General features: G+C 42.9%; 1 protein-coding gene across 8 annotated transcripts in view; it reads left to right on the top strand.

The window, feature by feature from the left end:
- Nucleotides 1-19,466, top strand: part of DNM2 (dynamin 2) — a 66,926-nt gene that overhangs the window by 26,927 nt on the left and 20,533 nt on the right. For 4 of the 8 annotated variants that reach the window (XM_081176319.1, XM_081176320.1, XM_081176316.1 and 1 more), the window contains exons 11-14: nt 1,675-1,761; nt 2,080-2,150; nt 6,764-6,827; nt 13,939-14,052. In XM_081176319.1, coding sequence (XP_081032445.1) covers nt 1,675-1,761; nt 2,080-2,150; nt 6,764-6,827; nt 13,939-14,052 — 336 coding nt within the window. Of the gene's footprint in view, nt 1-620; nt 760-1,674; nt 1,762-2,079; nt 2,151-6,763; nt 6,828-7,469; nt 7,482-13,938; nt 14,053-19,466 lie in introns of all 8 variants that reach the window. The other 4 variants (XM_081176314.1, XM_081176315.1, XM_081176318.1 and 1 more) reach the window with 4 other exon arrangements.

A 19,466-nucleotide genomic window follows, 5' to 3' on the forward strand; every position in this document is an offset into this window, starting at 1 on the left:
TTTTGCCAAGTTTGCCACAAATGGGATCACTCCAGTTGTGTTCTGTCGTTCTGTAGTCCCCCAAACCCATGCCCGAGAGAGTTTTGATTGTAGTCAAACATGATGGCGACCAGGCTGCAGAGTAGCTTGAGGTGGGCAGGGCATATCTGACTTGACACAGCCTGACCCTGAGGCCTTTCTGCCTCACTTTAGGAGTGCAACAAATTACTTGCGGCATCCTTGCCATAGATTAGCCATTCATACTCTAGAATCAAATGGGGAAGAGTAAGAAGCAAGCATGACCTGTTTTTTCAGTTTTGGGGAGCCGTTAAAAAAAACAGGTTTTTATCCACTTTGCCAAGCACACTCGTACTGCAAGGGGCAGGCAGGACATACTCCCTTTGCAGAAATACTTGAAGCTAATTTGAAGCCTGCTGAGCAGCTCAGCTCCTGGAAGGGAGTAGTTCCTTGTCAAGAGTTTGGCAATGCAAGAAGGATCTTCCTGAGGAAGTGCTGCTGCTTTTTCCTTTGCACATTACTAACCTTTTGAATCTCTTTCTTCCCCTCTCTGTCACTTTTTTTTATTTTCCTGCTTTTCTTCGGAATCTCTCCTTTCTGTTCGCGCTTTCTGCATGGTGCAGGACGGGGCTCTTCACACCTGACATGGCTTTTGAAGCTATAGTGAAAAAACAGATTATAAAGCTCAAAGAGCCCAGTTTGAAGTGTGTTGATCTGGTGGTCTCAGAGCTGGCCATGGTCATTAAAAAGTGTGCAGAGAAGGTAATGAGTCTCTACTCTTTTATTTCCCCTCCCCATCTCCCTCTCACCTGGAATATGGCTACTTGCGGTGCCCAGCTAAAAGGAAGTTTGAATGCTTTCAGTGAGGGCAGTCTGTGCCTGAGCAGAGCCAAAGCCACAGCAGCTGCCATTCTTTTTTCATTATTTGAATACTGCTTTTATGTTTCAAGAAATCTCAAAGCAGTTTACATCTCAGTAGAAATCACTTAATTATATAAAAATACAAAATAATAATAATGGGAGGGGCAGCTGCATCCTCTCTGAGGAATGTCCATCAGACTGTTGAATTGTCCAGTTTGGCTTCACAGCAGGGTCCCACAGAGACATTGCACTGGTGTTGCTTGGACCGTAGCAGCAGTAATCAAACATGCTTTGAAAAGTGGCTAAATCTCAGGAGCACTTCCTGTAATACAAGGCTACGTTTTTCAGCTGCTCTGTGCCAAAAGAAGCTTGTTTCAGCGCTGAAGCATGAAAAGAGCTCTGGCATTTATCTGTTCTAAGGGTATCTTGGTAATATGTAATCACCACCTTCCACAGTGACTTGTGGGTAGGCCTATCATTTAATCAAAAAGAAAGCAGCTCTCATTCTTTTTCCTGTGGCACTAAGAAGCCAGTCTCATGTGTTCCTTCTGCTAAACTCCAGAGGTCTTGGGCTGTTTCCCAGAAAAAAGCCATGGGGAGCATAGGGTGCACATCAAACACCCAGAAAAACGTTTTGTATCTTTATTAACTGGCAAAAGAAAACCCACTCCAAATCCCTCTTACTTTGTGCTTTAGCCCTGTCCCAGTGGTAAAATTGAGAGATAGCCCAGCCTCTTCTCTTCTGCTCTCTATATGTGTGTCTATAATTGATGCTTAAGACTGCAGTGATCTGATCTCTTCTCCGCTTGTCCTCAGCTTGGTTCTTACCCTAGGCTTCGAGAAGAAACAGAGAGAATTGTTACGACATACATCAGAGAACGAGAAGGGAAAACTAAGGACCAGGTGAGCAGGTTTTTTGTTTACTCACCAAATAACCTCTGGGCTGACTGAGAATAGTAGAAACAGAATCTACAATGACTTTCTCAACTGACAATCACAGCAAAGTGAACCCCTTCTTTGCTCAGCTTTCTCAGGGTTTCCATTGAGCTGGAATTGCTTGTTATAGCAGTGCAGAAAGTACCGAGCTCTTGTGTGGCTATGCATAAGAAGATAATCAAGGCAAGGTCCTTTTCACAGGCTTCAGTGTGCAGAAGAGTAGTCTAAATGGGCTTTTTCTCATGATGTTGTCATGCAGCTGAGCTGGTTTTGTCTACTCTCCAGATTCTCCTGCTGATTGACATAGAGCTGTCCTACATCAACACTAACCACGAAGACTTCATTGGATTTGCCAAGTGAGTATCTGCTACCAAATAAACACCAAGAGATGCTTGGCTTGCATGTCACAGTAAACTGCCGTTAAATGTTTAACTACGGTCTAATGTGAATGGGCAGTGTGGAGTCACATATTATCTAAGTCCTGCTCAGTGAATAGCAAGCTTGTAGTTTGTTGTTCCTAGCATTGAGTCGAGAAGAAGCAAAGCAGCATGCATTAGTACACTGCTCATTCATTGCAAATCATAGTTAACTAGAGTTGCCCCCACCCCTTAAGCAAGGGTTCGGTTCTGATTCCCCATGTGCGTAAGAGAAAATCGCGTAACTGGGGAGCACCCTCTAAACACCCTTCAGGCTCCCTCTCTGCTGCTCTCTCTCCTATCCTTATGAAAATTACTATATCCCAAAACATCCACAACTAGAATTGAAGCTGTGGGGCTGGCTGGAGGATGTGTGGGAAATTGCCTGCTTCTGTGCTACCACTCGCATCAGCTGTTAGGCAGGGAAGTTGAGCAGCGTAAACAAAGCCCTGCTGTGCCTCCAATCTCTTTGGGGCTTCCTCCGCTCTCACTGACTTTGGGCTCCAGGGAGGGCCTCCTCATGAGCCATGAGGACTCTCCAGCTCTCTCCCACCAGGGTTTGAATTAAATTATTTATTTCCCAGTGCTGTGCATATACAGTTGCACGTAAATCTGTTGTTGCGGGGGGGGGGGGGGCTTCTGTATGAATTATGGTTTAACATTGCATGTGAATCAGGCCACTTGGAAACATTATACGGCCCAAATAGTACTGCTGATGTAGGAAATGAGATTTTTTTGGGCCAAGCAGAAGAGAGAATCTTGTGATTGGATGGCTGCCTGGTAGTACAGATCTTGTGACTTGGGTTAACCGAAATCAAATAACTAGAAGCTGAAACTAGTCATGTGTGGTTGAGATCAAACTTGCATTTTGGAGAAGTTAATGAACTTAAATCTCAAATGCTTGATGAAAAGGAAACAATGAGTGAGATATGTGTGTGAGAGAGAGGGAGGGAGGGACAAAACTTATTTTTGGCTTTCCTTTGTGACCTATCCTATTTTCGGAGCAAGCAACTTGGGTGCTTTTTAAAAAAAAAGCCAGTTAAATGAAAACAATTATTAGATCTTTATCACTTACAATGACTTTAACCTGCCCTATCACAAAGACATGTCTAACTAGCAAAAGCCAGCCAAAATAGGAAGGTCTTACGCCACATCAGAAATACTATTTGGCAAGTCTCCCAGGAAAGTGCGCAATGCAGCCTATGGGAATGCCTCTGTGTATTGAGTAGCCTGACGTTCTGCACTAATAATATTGAGGGTAACCTCATGTGAGCTATTGTAAGTTGTGTTGGGACATAGGAAAGGAGAATTGCTTGTAGGCATGTAGGGCTCCAGGGCTTTGTAGGATAAAAACACTTTGCATGGTGCTCTGAGGGACATAGGGAATTATGGAAGATGATGGAGGACTGATGCATTGTTTTCAGGGTGCCTGCCATCACTGCTGTGATGAAGTTTGAAGTAAGCAATTGCAGTCCCTTGGTATAGCACGTTACAGTGATCTTATCTTAGGCTTTCAAATTCAAAAATAATGGTTGCAGAATCTAAATATGGCAAAAGGGAGTGCATATTTTTTCCCATGTGGAAAGCACGCTTGACTTAGAAGTACAATCTGGACTTCAACATGCAGCAGCCAATTCAGAAGCCCCTTGGGGTCTGGTGATTACTTTTTAAAAATTTTCATCTTGTCACCTCAGATGCAAACAGGTCTTTAGATAAAGGACTCAAGGGTGGGTACCCTTCAACACTGATGAAAATATATATCAGTTGTCTGCAGTTACCCTGACTTCCCCCAGTATTATTTTTAGCCAGCTATCACACACCCTTTCTAGTTAGCTTTCTGCTTCTGCTTTTTCCCATTAGATCTTACTTGTTTCTTCATGGCTTGCCTCATTGTACATTTACATTTGGTTCCCTGAGTCTGTGCCTCCTTTTCCTTTCCATTGGACAGACACTTCCAGTTTTTAAAGGAAGTGTCTTGCTTTTTCTAGCCGCCTTGACTCTTTAGACATGTTGGCATCTAGTTTTGACAGGTTTATACGGGATGTTTGGATTGATCCTGTTTAAAGCAATTATAAACTCCAGCTTCCCAAAGAATCAGACCTTCCTAGTGTTACATTTTAGTCTTTTAAATTCTCATTCATAACTTTCCCGCTAGTTGAGAACGTAAGAGTGTTGATAGCATTACGTCTAATAAATGAATCATCGCAAATCAAAATGCCAGTAACCATTGTGAACATTACTTTACAACCATTTTGTTGTCAAATGAGCCTCACCAACTAGGAAAATGACCAAAATGTTCCTGCAGATTATATCACCTGCAGATGATTAGTAGTCTCTCCCTATAGTTCAAGTAGAAGGTCTTGGAGGTGGCAATGTTTCTTAAAAAGCTATTTTGGTGGTCATGAACTTACTGCTTACCTAAATCCTAGGATCTAGTATCTTTTGACTGTTTCCCAGTGCCATTCTTCTAGCTGACTCCTGATTTCTCTTTAGTGGTCTGTCTAGATACCATTCTATTCACAGCCTTCGTAACAAAACAGAGCACATACCGTTCACACAAATTATGTATACCTTTAATGATGTACTTGTAAATGATCAGATCTTCCATGAGTGACTCCCAAGAAATATCCTAGGGTTACACAAAGTTATGGCTACATTTATGTGGAATGGCGCTTAATTTCTTCAGTGTGGTGTCCTTGTGCCTTAAGGTTATAATTTCCCACACCATTACAGGAACAGCCATCATGGGATTGAGACCTTTCCCCCTATATCCCTAGAAATCTCCACTAGGTGCCTTTGTGAGTCTTTTCCTGTTCCTCAAGCTCACCACTGTAGTTCTAGCTGCTAAAAAACCTGCTTGTTCTTTAAGATTCAGAAGCTTATTGCTGTGTGCACACCCACAGCCTCTGCACAGAATAGACACTTCTATATATGATGCTTAGTGCAAAAATTAGGACAACCTGTACTCACTTGCCAGCTTTCAAGCATGTGAATTAAACACATTTGTAACATTAATATGAATGTAAGATAAAATACTACTTTTTCTCTTTTCACATAAAACCTTTCATGTTCATTTTATAAATGTAATATATGAAGTACTCCTGATTTTTTTTGTAGGGGCCTGTAAACAGAATTTTCAGGACATCAAGACCAAATGATCTCAATAGGAGGTCCCTGAACCCTTACCACTTATTTCCCTTTTATTCTGTAATGCTGCTCCTAGAACTTATGTTATTGGATGACTTAGAAACACCCTAAATGCATTTTAAGAAATGCTGTTTGGCATCAGCCCAGCAAGCAGCTCAGGCATAGTGTCCTGTTCACATACTCCTTCCATTCCCCATCTCTCTCTCTCTCCCTCTCGTGTATAATTTGTGTGCAGTCTATTTATGTATCCTTTCACACTTAATTTACAGTTCCTTTTTTCCCCTTCATCTCACGTTTCTCTCTCTCTTTGACTCACCTGGCTCTTCCCTCTGGATGCCTCAAACCTCTCCCAAATCTCCCCAGCTGTTACACTGAGCAGCGCATGGTGGCTGGGTGCGTATCTGCCTGTGAGAGTTTATCCTTATTAGGTCTAGAGTGTAGCTTGCCTAACCCTTTGGAGAACTTGTTGAAGGGGCTGTGTGAAGACTGTGGTGAGGATTGGTCAGTAGAGACGTGTTCCCATAAATCTGCTCTCCAATGGCAAGTGCCCCTCACCCTCTGGCAAGCAGAGTGGCCGGTAGCGTGTAGGTCCTCTCACTTGAAATTTCATTTGTGCTGCATATTAGACAAAGTAAGCAACAGCAGGAATTTGTTTTGAGAAGAAATTAAAAAGAGTGGAAGAGATTCTTTCCTTTCTCTGGGTGGCACAATCCAGAAATAGCCTTTCCCTTTCCTAAGCCTTTTGCATGTCTAAGTCAACTAGGGAGAAGAGAAAGGCATAGTGGTAAGCATAGTAATGGTTGGCTAGTAAGATATATCAACATTATGGAGCCCTGAGTGGCTAGCCTTGGAACACATAGTAAATGTGCATGTAACTGGTAGGAGGCAAGCACCCAGCCAGCAGAGGACCCCAGAATTATTCCACTAATTAGTTGTGAAAATTGACAATCCTGCAAGACAGTCTAACATCCCATTGATTGAAACACTAGGGTGTTCTCTCCATATGCTACCAGGCAGGTTCTTTCAAGAAAAGATTCACTGGGGCCTGGACTAGGCAGTGTCTTCCACTTCCTCCCTAAAGTCTTTTGCCTCTGTAGTGTGCAGTCACAGGTTCAAGGCCCTGTCTCCCTCTGGTTTAGATCTGAAGTGGGATATTTCAGAACCGCTGTGAATGTATAGAGTGTCTTTGTGGTGGAAAAATCTGTCGTATGGCATGTATCACTTCAGCTCCATTGCTGGTGAACTTTCTCCTTCGAGGGTTGGCATTTCCCTATCTGCACCTCTAATTTTGCTTGACTTGAACAGGAATGAATGTGTTGGTGATTCTGTGTATCTAACATGCAAGTTTACCTTTTTTTCCACACCCAGTAGGCATGTTTAATGTAAAGCCATCTCTTTTCTTGCAGTGCACAGCAAAGGAGCACCCAAGCAAATAAGAAAAGAGCAATCCCAAATCAGGTACTGATGCATGTCTCCTTCCTTTAGCCAAGTAGAACATAGTTTCAGCATACTAAGTCCAGCCTGTTGGGCACACTGTAGTTGTGCAGAGTTGAACAGGCTTGTGAACATGGCATAGTTTTATAAGAAGACGTGCCACCCTTGCCTTATGTCATTTGAAGACAGAAAATGACTTGGAGCTGGTCACAAGGTGCAGTGCCTCCACCAAAATAAATCATTTATCCTTCGGTTGTGACCACAAATCTATGCCAATATGAACACAAGTAGAAGAGAGAAACTTCAAGGCAAAAGAATAAAACAATAAAGGAACATTTTCAGTCTTGTGTCCCTTTTGTTTCTGAGCAGCAAGACTTGAGCAAAGGACTGGAAACAAAACTGGTGCATAAAGTTAGTCTCTATATAATGTATCTGCGTATGTTAATTCTTGTTTGGAAAGACAGTAATGGAACATTAACACTGAACAATTATAATTAATTGCATGTAACTTTTTTCTTTTACTGTTTTTTTCTGCTTTCCCTTTTTTCCAACCATTTTTGTGCTTCCTGCTTCTCCCTTCCCCTTCTACTCTCATTATTTGATTTTCTTCACTGTTCTGTCCCCTCATCCTGCTTTTCCTTATTTTACCTGCACCACTAATTTTGCCAACCTGTAAAGGGTGAGATACTGGTAAGTACCTGTATAATGTGCTAGTGACTGATTTGTAAAATTTGGTGATGGAGACTTCCTTGCCCAGCAAAAGTAAAGGTCCCCAAGTTGGGTAACCTCTTTGCCTCAAACAAAGTGCACTTAATTGTACAGAAAAGCAAGCAACTTCAAATGGCATTCCAGGAGATCCAGGCATGGGAACCATCTTTCTAAATTTAGTTGCTACTGTTGAATTCTTGAGCTTATCAAGTAGGCAATGAATGAAACTGTAAGTAGTAAAGGTAGCTTTCTGAACCCTTCATTTTAGCCTGAGGTTTGATTTTAGCCCTAACCCTCCTTGGATCAGAAATCAGGTGACATTGTCCTTATTTAATATCTCATCTTCATGCCTTTTCTTCAAGCTGACATATACGGCTGAAAGGAGATCCACTTAGCTGGAGTCCAGTGACACTCAAGCAACTGAGACTTGTGAGTCTTAGCTATAAAAGTAAGCATGAGGCTGCCAGACTTGGGTATGACACCCACCATACCAACAGAGCACATTGGAAGGATAAAGGTGCCAGTGAACCTTGGCTGGTAACTGCAGCATTCTGAGCTTCTGCTCTGTCTGCTAGCATTCATGGTTATTTTCTCCCTTGAGACCTTGTGTTCTTCCTACAAGGTGAGACTCAAGTGGCCAGCATCATGTATTGTACTATGTTCTACACCCAGCTTGGTCGGCAGTTGTCACAAACGTACTCCATGTTAGTTTTCATCTTGATGTGTTCATATCTCCATCTAAAATCTCAGCTGCTGCTGCCTTCTCTATAATTATTGAGGCACAGAGATATTTGCTTACCCTATCATTACTATGTGGCCCTTTCCCTTGTCTGGTGAGACCAGTGTTGCTCTATGCTTTTCCTTTAAGTGCACTAGATTCTAAGAAATGTGGGTGGATCGGTTGCTCCATGATTAAACAAACTGATACAGCCCTTTGAACTCATAGTCCCTGAAGGATGTGTTGTGGATGGGAATCTTGGAGTTGGAAATCAAATGGTTACATTGCTTACTCTACAAGAAAATGGAATCGCCAGAAACTTTTGGATGTAAGTGAGAAGAACAATTCTTAATAAAACAGATGCAGAGGTGCTCCTCCTCTCATTCTGTCCTGGAAATAATTTTCACATGTACTTGGTGCAAGAATATTGCACTATGTACTATTGTACATATGTGACACATATGCTAGCTTTGATGCATATGTGTTAGCTTTGCTCAGTTCGGAGGTGTGGAAGGTTTCCTATTCAAGTGCTATTTCTACTGGGCAAAGAATCTCCTCTCAATTCCATATGGACTAGAATGCTGAGAGAGTTTAAAATCAGTGGCATAGCATTCCCCTGGAATCCCAGGCATCCTGTCAGTTCTCATCATTATATCCTGTGTTTCAAAGAGTCTGAAAGTGCTGACGCATCCATTTTCATGCTATTCTAAGGATAACTGCAGACCTCAGAGCAGTAATTCTCAAATAGTGTGCTGAAAGTAATTAGAGGTTCATACGAACTCAAATCAACCTTCCATGGGGAATGCTGCCCATGTGCTTTCATGAGCTACAGTTTCTGACCAGGAAGCAACCTGTGAACAGTAACTGATTCTAGATGGGCTCCTTTGAAGGCAGTTAATTCTTACTCTTACACTCCAAATTTTAATTCGGCAAACCTAGCAAGAGTTTGAGAAACACTGCCGTAATACCTCCTGAGGGTCTGCATATTTGCCATGTCTCCAATTCCAATGCAATCCCTGGTCTTCAATTCCCAATCTTCAATCCCTGGCTTTGAAAATGTGGTTTGTGCTTCAGTAAGAGGAAGGTGGAGATCTGACTGGCTGGGCTGTGTTTGATTTTACTAAAAGTAGAAGGTGAAACTTACTTTTCAGGCAACACTTTGGATCGAACTCATCTTCCTGCGTTTGAGAGGCAGTTTGGAGTTTTAAATGAACACTCTGTTCTTCTTTCCTCAGCTTCTTGTAGGCCTGTCTGGGTGGTGGTGGTAAAATAGCAGGCTAAAGAATAAGGAGATTGATTCCAGGAACATTTTTTTTTGTCCATACTGCCCAAAACTTGCCCTGCTGCACACTTTTTGCCCCCAGCTTATCCTCTAACTCAACATAGCTCTTTAAAAACACCAATTTAGACAAGTCTCTTTTCTCAAGTTGGCAGCAGAATTGGCTTCCCTTGAGCTGATGCCCCTTGACTGGGCTCCTCAAACTAAGTTACAACCCTGTGTGTCTTTTTTTGGGTCTTTGGTTTCTTCTTCCACATCTGTCTCAAGGTCTCTCTCCTCTACTGCCTTCTGGCCACTCTTTGCCTCCATTCTTTTAAAAGCTAATTGTATTTAAAATGTGACTGACTTCTGATCCTGAATCTTTTTAATTAAGAGAAATGCTTCACAGAGAGGAAATCTGACCTGACTCCCTTTCCTATGTCTGGACTTGACAACACCTTCCATTCCTCTGCCAAGTTAATTTGAATTAAAATATAGTTTGCAACAGCCCATGCCCACCAGTGCTCCACTCCTTCTGTGTGTCTGCCACCTTGGTATTTATGTTAGCAAGAAGCTGAGCAGGTCTGAAAAGATGAGGATGCCTGATTGATATGTATTTCTTTGTCCTCATGCTTTTTCAGTGCTGGTTTTGAAAGCTTAAGCACAGGCCAAGCCAAATTCTCTGTCCCTTTCCAGAGCTGCTCAGCAATCCTGCCTCTAACATCTGTAGCTTTCGTATCTAACAGTTGAATCATCACCATTAGGTTTGCTCTCTTTCTCCAAAGTATACTTTAGCCTGGCTATATTTAAATGATTTAACATATAGACTACTTCCTTTCCAGTTGGCTCATTACTAATATTTATGGTGGTACTAACTTGGGTAGAAAACGTTTTACGTGTTTTGCTGTTTGGGCTTCCTTCTGAAAGGAAAAGTATAGTTCAGACATAAAAATGAATAAATGACAGAGCAAAGTGTATTTGTTGCTGTGTCTTTCCTCCAAAGGCCCACACAGGAGGTGGGGTGTTGATCAGGTATCCTAAAGAGATACTTTTCATCCTAGCAGAGAGAAAAAGTAAAACTCATCTGTTTTGTGTTGGGTTTAAATTAAAGCAGCTTGTTGAACTATCTAGCGTGCTCAAGGTTATTGCAGGTTTGGTGAGTCTTGCAGGATATTCTCAGCAGCCCATCAACCACCATAAAAAATCTACAGGTCTTGGCTATTTCCCCATGAAATTAAGAGCGGTTCTGTCCAGTTGCTTGGCTGTAAATGATCGTTCTTTGCTTAAATATACACAGCTACTCAGATGTTCAAAGCATAGTTCTGACGGCAAGTGGCTCATCCTTAATACTTTGCAAGCCCTATGAAGTGAATTGATCCTGGCCACTCTTAGTGAACAGAGGTGTAGAAACTCAGGGCTGAACAGGGGGCTAGATCCTGGACCTAGGACTGGCTCGCCAATTGCTTTGCTGGCTTTTATTCCAATAAATTTATAATGAGCTCAATGACTTGGCGCCAACATATTCAGTGGAAGGGCTAAAATCCTTCCAACATTGGGGATTTGATTGTTGGGCAGATTTTGGGATGCCTTACAGGCAACGCTACGTGTTGCTTTTGGCTTGTGCCAGGCAGTTAGAATTCCTAGCGTGGCATGGTGGCTAGACTAGTACATTCCAATGTGGAAGTACTCACTCAAGTTAACACAACTGTTTAAAATATGGTACTCTTTGGGCAAGTATTGACTTAATCTGTTTGCAGGATACTTTTATTCTGAGCTCTTCAGAGCAGTGGTTTTCAGACTTCCTTTCTCCAGGGCATCCTTTCTACATCATTTGTCTGAGGAGATCCAGTGTGCTATGGAAGATTCTAGGGTACATACTAGGCAAGGATGGGCTTGTGGGATCTACTCTTATTTTTTTACTGAAACCCAGTAGTCTGCCAATCAGAGCTCAGGTTCAGAGTAGCAGCTAGTGAGCAGTTGGAGTTTGGTACATAATAGTGACTCAGTGGGTGAAGCAAATTGTCTACTACACCCTGTGAGTCATTCACTGGGACAGCTTGCGTTGTCTGCCTCTGAGTTACAACAGATCAGGGGTTCTGACACACTACTCTAATACTGTCCTAGCAGATCTGCACAAAGACATATTTAAAAGCAACCAGTTAATACATGTATGTTGCATTATTATTTATTTGATTTCTTACATTCCCTTCACTATAAGGTCCCAGTGCAGATCACAGCAATATAAAAATATAGTATTAAAGCCAGTTCAAACAGCTCTAGGTAAAAGAACATAGAGGCTGAGAGAGATTTCCAGCCATGCCAATGATACAGTGGTGCCTCGCAAGACGAAAATAATCCGTTCCGCGAGTCTCTTCATCTAGCGGTTTTTTCGTCTTGCGAAGCAACCCTATTAGCGGCTTAGCAAGCCCATAGGGAAATTCATCTTGCAAAGCAGCTCAAAAATGGAAAACCCTTTCGTCTAGCGGGTTTTCCGTCTTGCGAGGCATTCGTCTTGCGGGGCACCACTGTACTTTTACTTGCAGTTTTGCTTACTATAGTTGTTTTTGTTGATGATGATATTAAAATGCTGGGTGGCTTCCAACAAATGAAAACACAGTAAGTCATCAAACATTAAAAACTTTCCTATACATGGCTGCCTTCAGATGTCTTTTAAAAGTTTGTTTATTGTAGTGAAAACTATTGGAAATCAGAAAACTGCTGATGTACCGTAAATGGTTCAGATCTACTAGTAGACACCTAGCTACGTGTTTGCACAGAGATCATAGGCCTATTAGGTTTCCTCATTGCTATTGAAGGATGCTTTATCTGGCTGTCCATTGCAGGAAAGACTGGAAGTGATGGGCAAGCTGCCTTTCAAAGTAACTTGTTCATCACTTTTCATCAGGGAAAGCTTCTGAAAAACTCCAGAACTCCCTGCAACACTAAATGAAAACCACTACTTTAGAGAGAGGATAGGATGCAAATGTAACTAATTAACATAAACATTTCTTGTTGTTGCCCAATTGGAAAAGCCAAGCCTTGGAGCTTCCTTCAGGATAAAGGAATGCCGTCATCCTAGAGCCAAATGTCTTGAGGACAAATTATCCCACCAAGAGGCAGACAAGCATCAGTACTGACATTTCAACCGTTAACCTTGTTTACGTTTTCATTTTGTGACTTGTTGGTTAGCCAGGCAGTAGCAAAGAACTGGCTCTAAAACATTTTGCTCGTAGCTCTGGCGGAGTCACCTGTGAGACTGGTGTGACTTCATCAGGTGGGGAGCTGCCCCTTCAGGCAAACTGAGAGTGTGTCATTAGTGTGAAATGCAAGACGAACTGAGTAACTGAGTGGTTGTTTGCAAATAGGAGTAAAGGTGGTTGGAAACAACTGGCTGCAAGCAGAGTTGTGGCCTGCACAACTCCTTTTTCATCCTCTTCAGTTTCACTAGATCTGTGGCTGCTTTGTAAGTTGCAGACATGGATACTTGAGGGTTGCCACCAACGTACTCTGGCTCCTGCCTGCATCTTTTCAGGGGGTTCTTGTGAATGCTATAAGCGGCTATAAGCTGATGGGTTTCAATGCCATGTACTATATCATTATATATTTATGAGGGACCTCATAGACATCTATAAGCAATGTTTTTGCTGTAACGAGAAGGAGCTCCTGTCCTGTTTTTATTTCTGGCAATACCCGTTCACCTGTCAGTGAGTACTGGAGTGCTACACAGAGTTCCTTTCCTGATTTTACCTGCTGCTGCAGAGCGCTAGTCATGGCATGTTGAAAATTCTGCTTTACGGGTTTATCACTTGTATCTAGCATTCTCTAGATTTAATTTTCGGTACACTAAGTGTTAATGGGTGCTTTAGGGTTGCTTATTGGTGAGAGTGTTCATTGCTTAACATTGATCACACGGTGGAATTTTGCAATCATGAGCCAGGCTGCTATATCAGAGGCAATCAAAATCCACATGTAACAGTAATGCTGTAGGTGGAAATCTTCAGAGGGCTTTGGGTCTTGCCAACAACATCCTGGTGCTGTAAACTGAAGATTTAATGCTTTTCCTGATCAGTGTTACAGAGTCATAGAACGGTATCGGTGGAAGTGACGCCTGAGGGTCATCTAGTCAAACCCCCTGCAATACAGAAATCACAGCTAAAGAATCCCAGACAGATGGCCATCCCAACTTCTGCTTAAAAACCTCCCACTCCCTCCAGCTGCCACTTTCTTCCTCCAATGTCCTTCTTTTTTTCATGAGACATGGGACCCCATCATCCTCCACTGGGCCCTCCAAGCTGCTAACTTTGGAAGCAGGACTTTCCTCCCCTGCTGATTGCCATGAGGGCTAGACTCCTAAGCCATTGCACCAAATCTCTTGAACATAAAGCAATCCCATCCATCTTATGTTCCCCAAGAGAGCCTGTAACCTGTTCTTCCTTCCTCACCTACTCCTTGATTTCCTCCAGGTCATCCGGCGAGGCTGGCTGACTATCAACAACATTAGCATCATGAAAGGTGGCTCCAAGGAGTATTGGTTCGTCCTGACGGCAGAAAGTTTGTCTTGGTACAAGGATGAAGAGGTGGGTAATTATGCATGCCATATTGTCGCAGTGAGAAGTCACCCGGGTGGCGCTGCAGATACTCAGATTGAGTCCTTGAAATCACACACATGGAAATATGGAGTATTGTCTACACCTCTAAAGCTTCCCACTTACCAGCAAGGATGCCATGAGTCCCCACGTGCACAAGCCTTGTTCTGTTAACAACCTGACAGCAAAGTGCCTTGCAGCAGTCCATGTTTATGGTATGAGCTGCTTTGGGCAAGGGTTTCTGTGGACCACGATAATATATCGAGGGTGTGATCACAGAAACAAAGTAGGAGCTGCAATGCATTGTAATGGTGGTGAGGAGGAATATATTTTGTCCTTCCCTTTCTGCCCCTGTCCCTTCCTTCCCACCTGCCCATTTGCCTCCCCTGCCCTCTTCTCCTTCCCAACTCTCTGCTAGCTTTCCTTTCACCTCCTTTACCTTCTCCACTGAGCTCAGGGCAAAGGTTGGCTGAATAGGGGGCGACTGATAAAAATGAAGTTATCATTAACTGATGATTATTAAATTAATGAAACTGAGTATCATTACATTATCATTATCTGGTGTATGTGAGTTACGTTGCTGAAAGGGCACTCAGTGGGAAGGTATTGGCAGGCTTGGGGAAATTCCAAAGTTAGACGTTAAAAAAAAAAAAGTATTCAGGAAGAAACTGAGGGGGGGGGTGTTTCCCCAGCCCAATGAGGACTAAGCATGTTCAGTGGGCAGCAAATACCAATTGACTGGGGAATGTGGGTGGTTGAAATGTAGTACAGCATTGTGAAAGAGGATATGACTGGCTGGCTAGAACTCTTAAAGAGGAGTGATCCACATTACAACATTTGTTTCCTATCCGTTAGGAGAACCAATTTTGAAACAGGGAAGTGTCTTCCTTGATGTTGGCAATAAGTTCCAGGAGTCTTGGCTCCAAGTTTATCACAACCAGATTCCATATAGGACTGGCTTCTGTGTTATGACTTGTGTAGAAGGGAGAATCTCTAGCAAGTGATCCTTTTTTCTCGGGGTGGTACTGCCAGTTTTTCCTCCCACATAGCTATTTAGTGGCTGAAGAGCCTTGTTTTGTAAGAAGTGGCAACTGGATACGCTTTCTCTGGAATTCCCTACCCAGTCTGGAGTGCCACAGACTACAGGAAGGAATGCTTTGCCTCCCCTTGTCCCTGCATAGCTTTGGTGCGAGGAAAGAGGTTGTGCATTTCATGACTTACAGTGGTGCCTCGCAAGATGAAATTAATCCGTTCTGCGAGTCTCTTCGTCTTACGGCTTAGCGGCTATTAACGGCTTAGCAGCTTTAAGAAAAAGGAAACAAACTCGCAAGAACTCACAAGACGTTTCGTCTTGCGAAGCAAGCCCATAGGGAAATTCGTCTTGCAGAACGACTCAAAAAACGGAAAACTCTTTCGTCTTGCGCGTTTTTCGTCTTGCGAGGTAGCACTGTATTTCCTTCATCTAGGGTTGCCATATTTCAAAAAGTAAAATTCCTGACACTCGCAAAGTTGTTGAACTTTTCTTAGGAAGACCCCAAAATCCCTGATGTATGGCAAGCCTAATTTCATCTTTCTTAGCTTTGGGGGCAGTGGGAGGCAGTATATTTTTTTGTTGCTTTTCCACCTACCATCCTCCAGACACAGATTCGGGGAATGCTTTCCTTTCTGTTTCTTTCTACCAATGCTAGATCCCAAGTAAGGAAGAAGGGATGCATTCAAGCTTGGAGAAAACTTCCTGGTTTTCAGCAGAAGGTGGATTTGCACAGTGCTGGTTGTCTGGCCCCTATGTCAGTCACAAAACCACCTCCGCTAGTAAATTATTTGAGTTGATAAACATGCAGAATGCTTTTGCAAATAAAAACAAGGTGCCCTACCTATTTGAGCCATGGAAGCGGGCACAAACAGGAAGAAACACTCAGAATTCAGAATGGAGGCTGTTCATTTGTCATTAAAGAAGCAAAAGAGGGAAGGGAGTCACTTCACTCAGAAAAGCCCACACCACTTTCTGTTTCAGATACATATGTATGGACATTGAGATGCACTGCCCCCCCCCCATCCTTGGCCACCCTCAGTTGTGTGTGCCTCACAGTTTGGTTTCTTGGAAACAAAACTCAATACTGGGTGTTGCAAATTGGAATTATGCTTTATGAACAGGAGGTGACTCAAGTAGAGAGTAGGGGCCATCCCATATTCCAAAAGGTGTCCCCAAGTGCATCTTTTACCTTTCCCTAGTTTCATATTACAGAAAGCAAAATAGTTGCAATTTGGGATATCTTGGAAGCCTCAGTAAAGCCTGCCTTCCATCTCTGACGCTGGGTGGCCTGGTCTTTGCTGGCAGGGATAATCCTGTGCACTCTATCTCCATGCCAGGTCTTTTCAATATTTAAACTCTACATCTACATATTCCTTGCATATCTTGATGAGAGACTTTCCATTTTACTTAATATAAACAATGAGTGCACCAGGCAAGCCTGTAGGGAGAGAGCATCCCATAATTAGGGCACTGTCAGCTACTTCTTGTGTGCAGTTGGACCCAGAGTCAGGTAAGTGACATTGCAGGCTCTGGTGGGAGTCAATTTAGTAGCCCAGGTTGATGCAAATACAGTCGTACCTCAGCTCCCAAACACCTTGGGAGTGGAAGGTTCCAGCTCCTGAACGATCAAAAACCGGAAGTGAGTGTTCTGGTTTTCAAACTTTTTTGGAAGCCGAACGTCCGACGGGGCTTCTGTGGCTTCTGATTGGCTGCAGGAGCTTCCTGCAGCCAATCAGAAGCTATGTTTTGGAAGTCAAACAGACTTCCGGAACTGATTCTGTTTGACTTCTGCGGTACGACTGTATTGGGATTGTGGGATCTATATACCATGGGAGGCATGATGTTTGAGTTCAAGGAATCTTGGACTGCATTATATCACCTTTGTAAACAACTCTCTGGCAGCTTCTTGCTGGACCCTCTTTCCACCTTCTGTGGCCTGAGATGAAGAAGAAGTATCTTGTTGCACTCTAAAGTGTAAAACATTTATGGTATATGCTTTTGTGAGCTACAGTTCACTTCATCAGACACTTGAAGTGTTATATTGAGTTACAGGTGTATATACATATATGATTTAGGGGAATTCTATACAGGGAGGTGAGATGGAAATGAAGTGTAGAAAAATACAGGCAGCGACTTAGCCTCTACCTGAGAAGAAATGGACAAAGAGCACTTTGTTCTTTCTTCTTGCTGCAATAGACATGGCTACCTTTCCAAATCCTCTAGAACAGAGTAGTGCAGTTAAACAAAGGTTGACATTTTTTAAAATTGCTAGGTAGCTACGTTTTTGCTTTTTCTTCTGCGTCTTGGTTATTGTAGATTACCACTGATGTACCAGCTTTAAATTTCTATTGCTTTTGGCAATTTGGTTAAGCAGGAGTTCTCCCCCCCTCACCCAGTCTATCTGCCTTGGTGGTTTGTTTTCCTTTTCCTAACTACTGAACTCTCTGATTTGCTTTTAAACGGTTCACGTCCTGCTCTTGGTTCATACATGACCCTTTGTAGTTTGGAAATTCCCTGCTAGATTGCTTGCTTCAGCTGGGGACATAGAAGCCCAAAGTATCATTCTGTAATTTTTTCAAACTTCATGTCAGCTTCAACTATCAGCAAATGTACTACAACATCCAACGTAGCTGCCCTTCTGAGTACCTAGCTGGAGAAATGCAGACGCTGGAGGCATGAAAGAAACAGATAACTACCCCCCTATTAAGAAGGAGGGAGTGTGCCTGAAAATGTATTTGTTTATTTGTTGTGTGGGGGTTTTCTTAGACCTTCTGTGTCATTGCTTGGAAATTCGAAGTTAGAGCACTCGCCTTATCTTCTGTGCCGTGTAAATAGCGAACATATTCTACAGTCTCACATACAGTGTTGTGCTTTCACCCACTTCCCTTTGGTCTTTCAGCCCCAAATTTTCTTCTTCTTCTGCAGATTGGGGCAGCAGTGGAGATGGGCTCAGTGGTATGTCCGTGTTTGGAAACGCTAAACTTTTAATTCTGCCTTCCAGCCTCTGTGCTCTAAAGCTTAAGGAAATATTTGCAAATCTTATGCATGTTTAACCAAAAGTAAAAGCAAGAAATGGAGCTTAACCTTCCCCTTTTGCTTGCTGGCTTGTGTGCCTTCTCGTGATACAGATATTTGTCCCAATAGCCTCCTTCACCCAATTTTAGGTCCCTCTCCATGTGTTCTTCATCTCCCTTGTGACCCCACCCCTCCCATTTGCAGTCGTCCACTGCTAACATGTACCAATCTTCCCCCTTGTCACCATTCAGTGGCCCAGAACTCTGGTGGTGTGCTCTGCAACAGGGCATAAGCTGTTGTTCTGCGAGAAAGATGGGCACGGCCTGCTTCCCTTGCATTGTGGCATGCCGTGTCAGGAATAGGCATGTGAACTAATTTGGGTCTCTGGCATGATATGTGTATGTTAGACTTATTTTGCTGACCCATACTTATTTTCCCCACTCTGGGTCTCTCTTGTGGCTGTTGCTCCACTCAGGTTGGCAGCAGCCCACATTCTCCTTTCTCTGATTGCCTCTAGAGCCTCCTGCCCCATCATCCCATTGGATCCTGAGATATGGCTATGCTTTTTGTTCTCTTTCTGGGAAGAGAAGCCTTAGTCTGCCAGGTGGGCACTTCTTTGCCTGCAGATTGCCCTGGGGACTGACCAGTGATTCGTTAGGAGACTCTTCTGTCATCCTGGTGTCTTGTGTCACATCCATCCCACCCCATGTTGTGACACGCAGCCCATCACAACTAACACAGACAATTTCCTGGAACTCAGATGAATGCTTATAAGGAATGCAGGTGTTTTTGTGCAGTTTAGTGGCCATGGCCCCCATGGTATCATGAGCTTTGGTGTTCCCTTGAGCTGCAGAGGAAAAGACTGGGGCTGAAAAACCAAAGGAAAGTGTGGGTGCATGGAAGATAAGTCATGAGCTAGCACAATAAGTGTGAGAGTGGGACATATTTACAGCTTACGTGGCGCAGAAGTTAAGGTGGGCACCTTAACTTAGAATTTCTGTGTGTTTTGATGCATGAGTGAATTTGTAAACATCTCAACTTTTCTTTTCAAACCAGAGGTTTCTCAATCCTGGAAAATTAATTAATAGTCTGACTGCTTAGGTGTGACATCGATAATATTCAGCGGTGTGTCTTCTGGAATGAAGATTGATCAGTGGAACCTATTGTGGTATTGCCACTTAAAAATATGAAAGAATTCATTTACACATTTTAACTATAAAGCATTTTTAATACACTTTTTAAATACAAGGTTTGCTTTGGCTCTCTTTTGTCAGTGATCTTAAAGAATGCCAATGTGAGCACTGATCACTGACAGGCAAGCTATATATTTAAAACAGCCAACCGTGAGTTCAGCTAC

The sequence above is a fragment of the Podarcis bocagei genome (assembly GCF_964188305.1).
Source record: "Podarcis bocagei genome assembly, chromosome: 17".
NCBI classification, from domain to species: domain Eukaryota; kingdom Metazoa; phylum Chordata; class Lepidosauria; order Squamata; family Lacertidae; genus Podarcis; species Podarcis bocagei.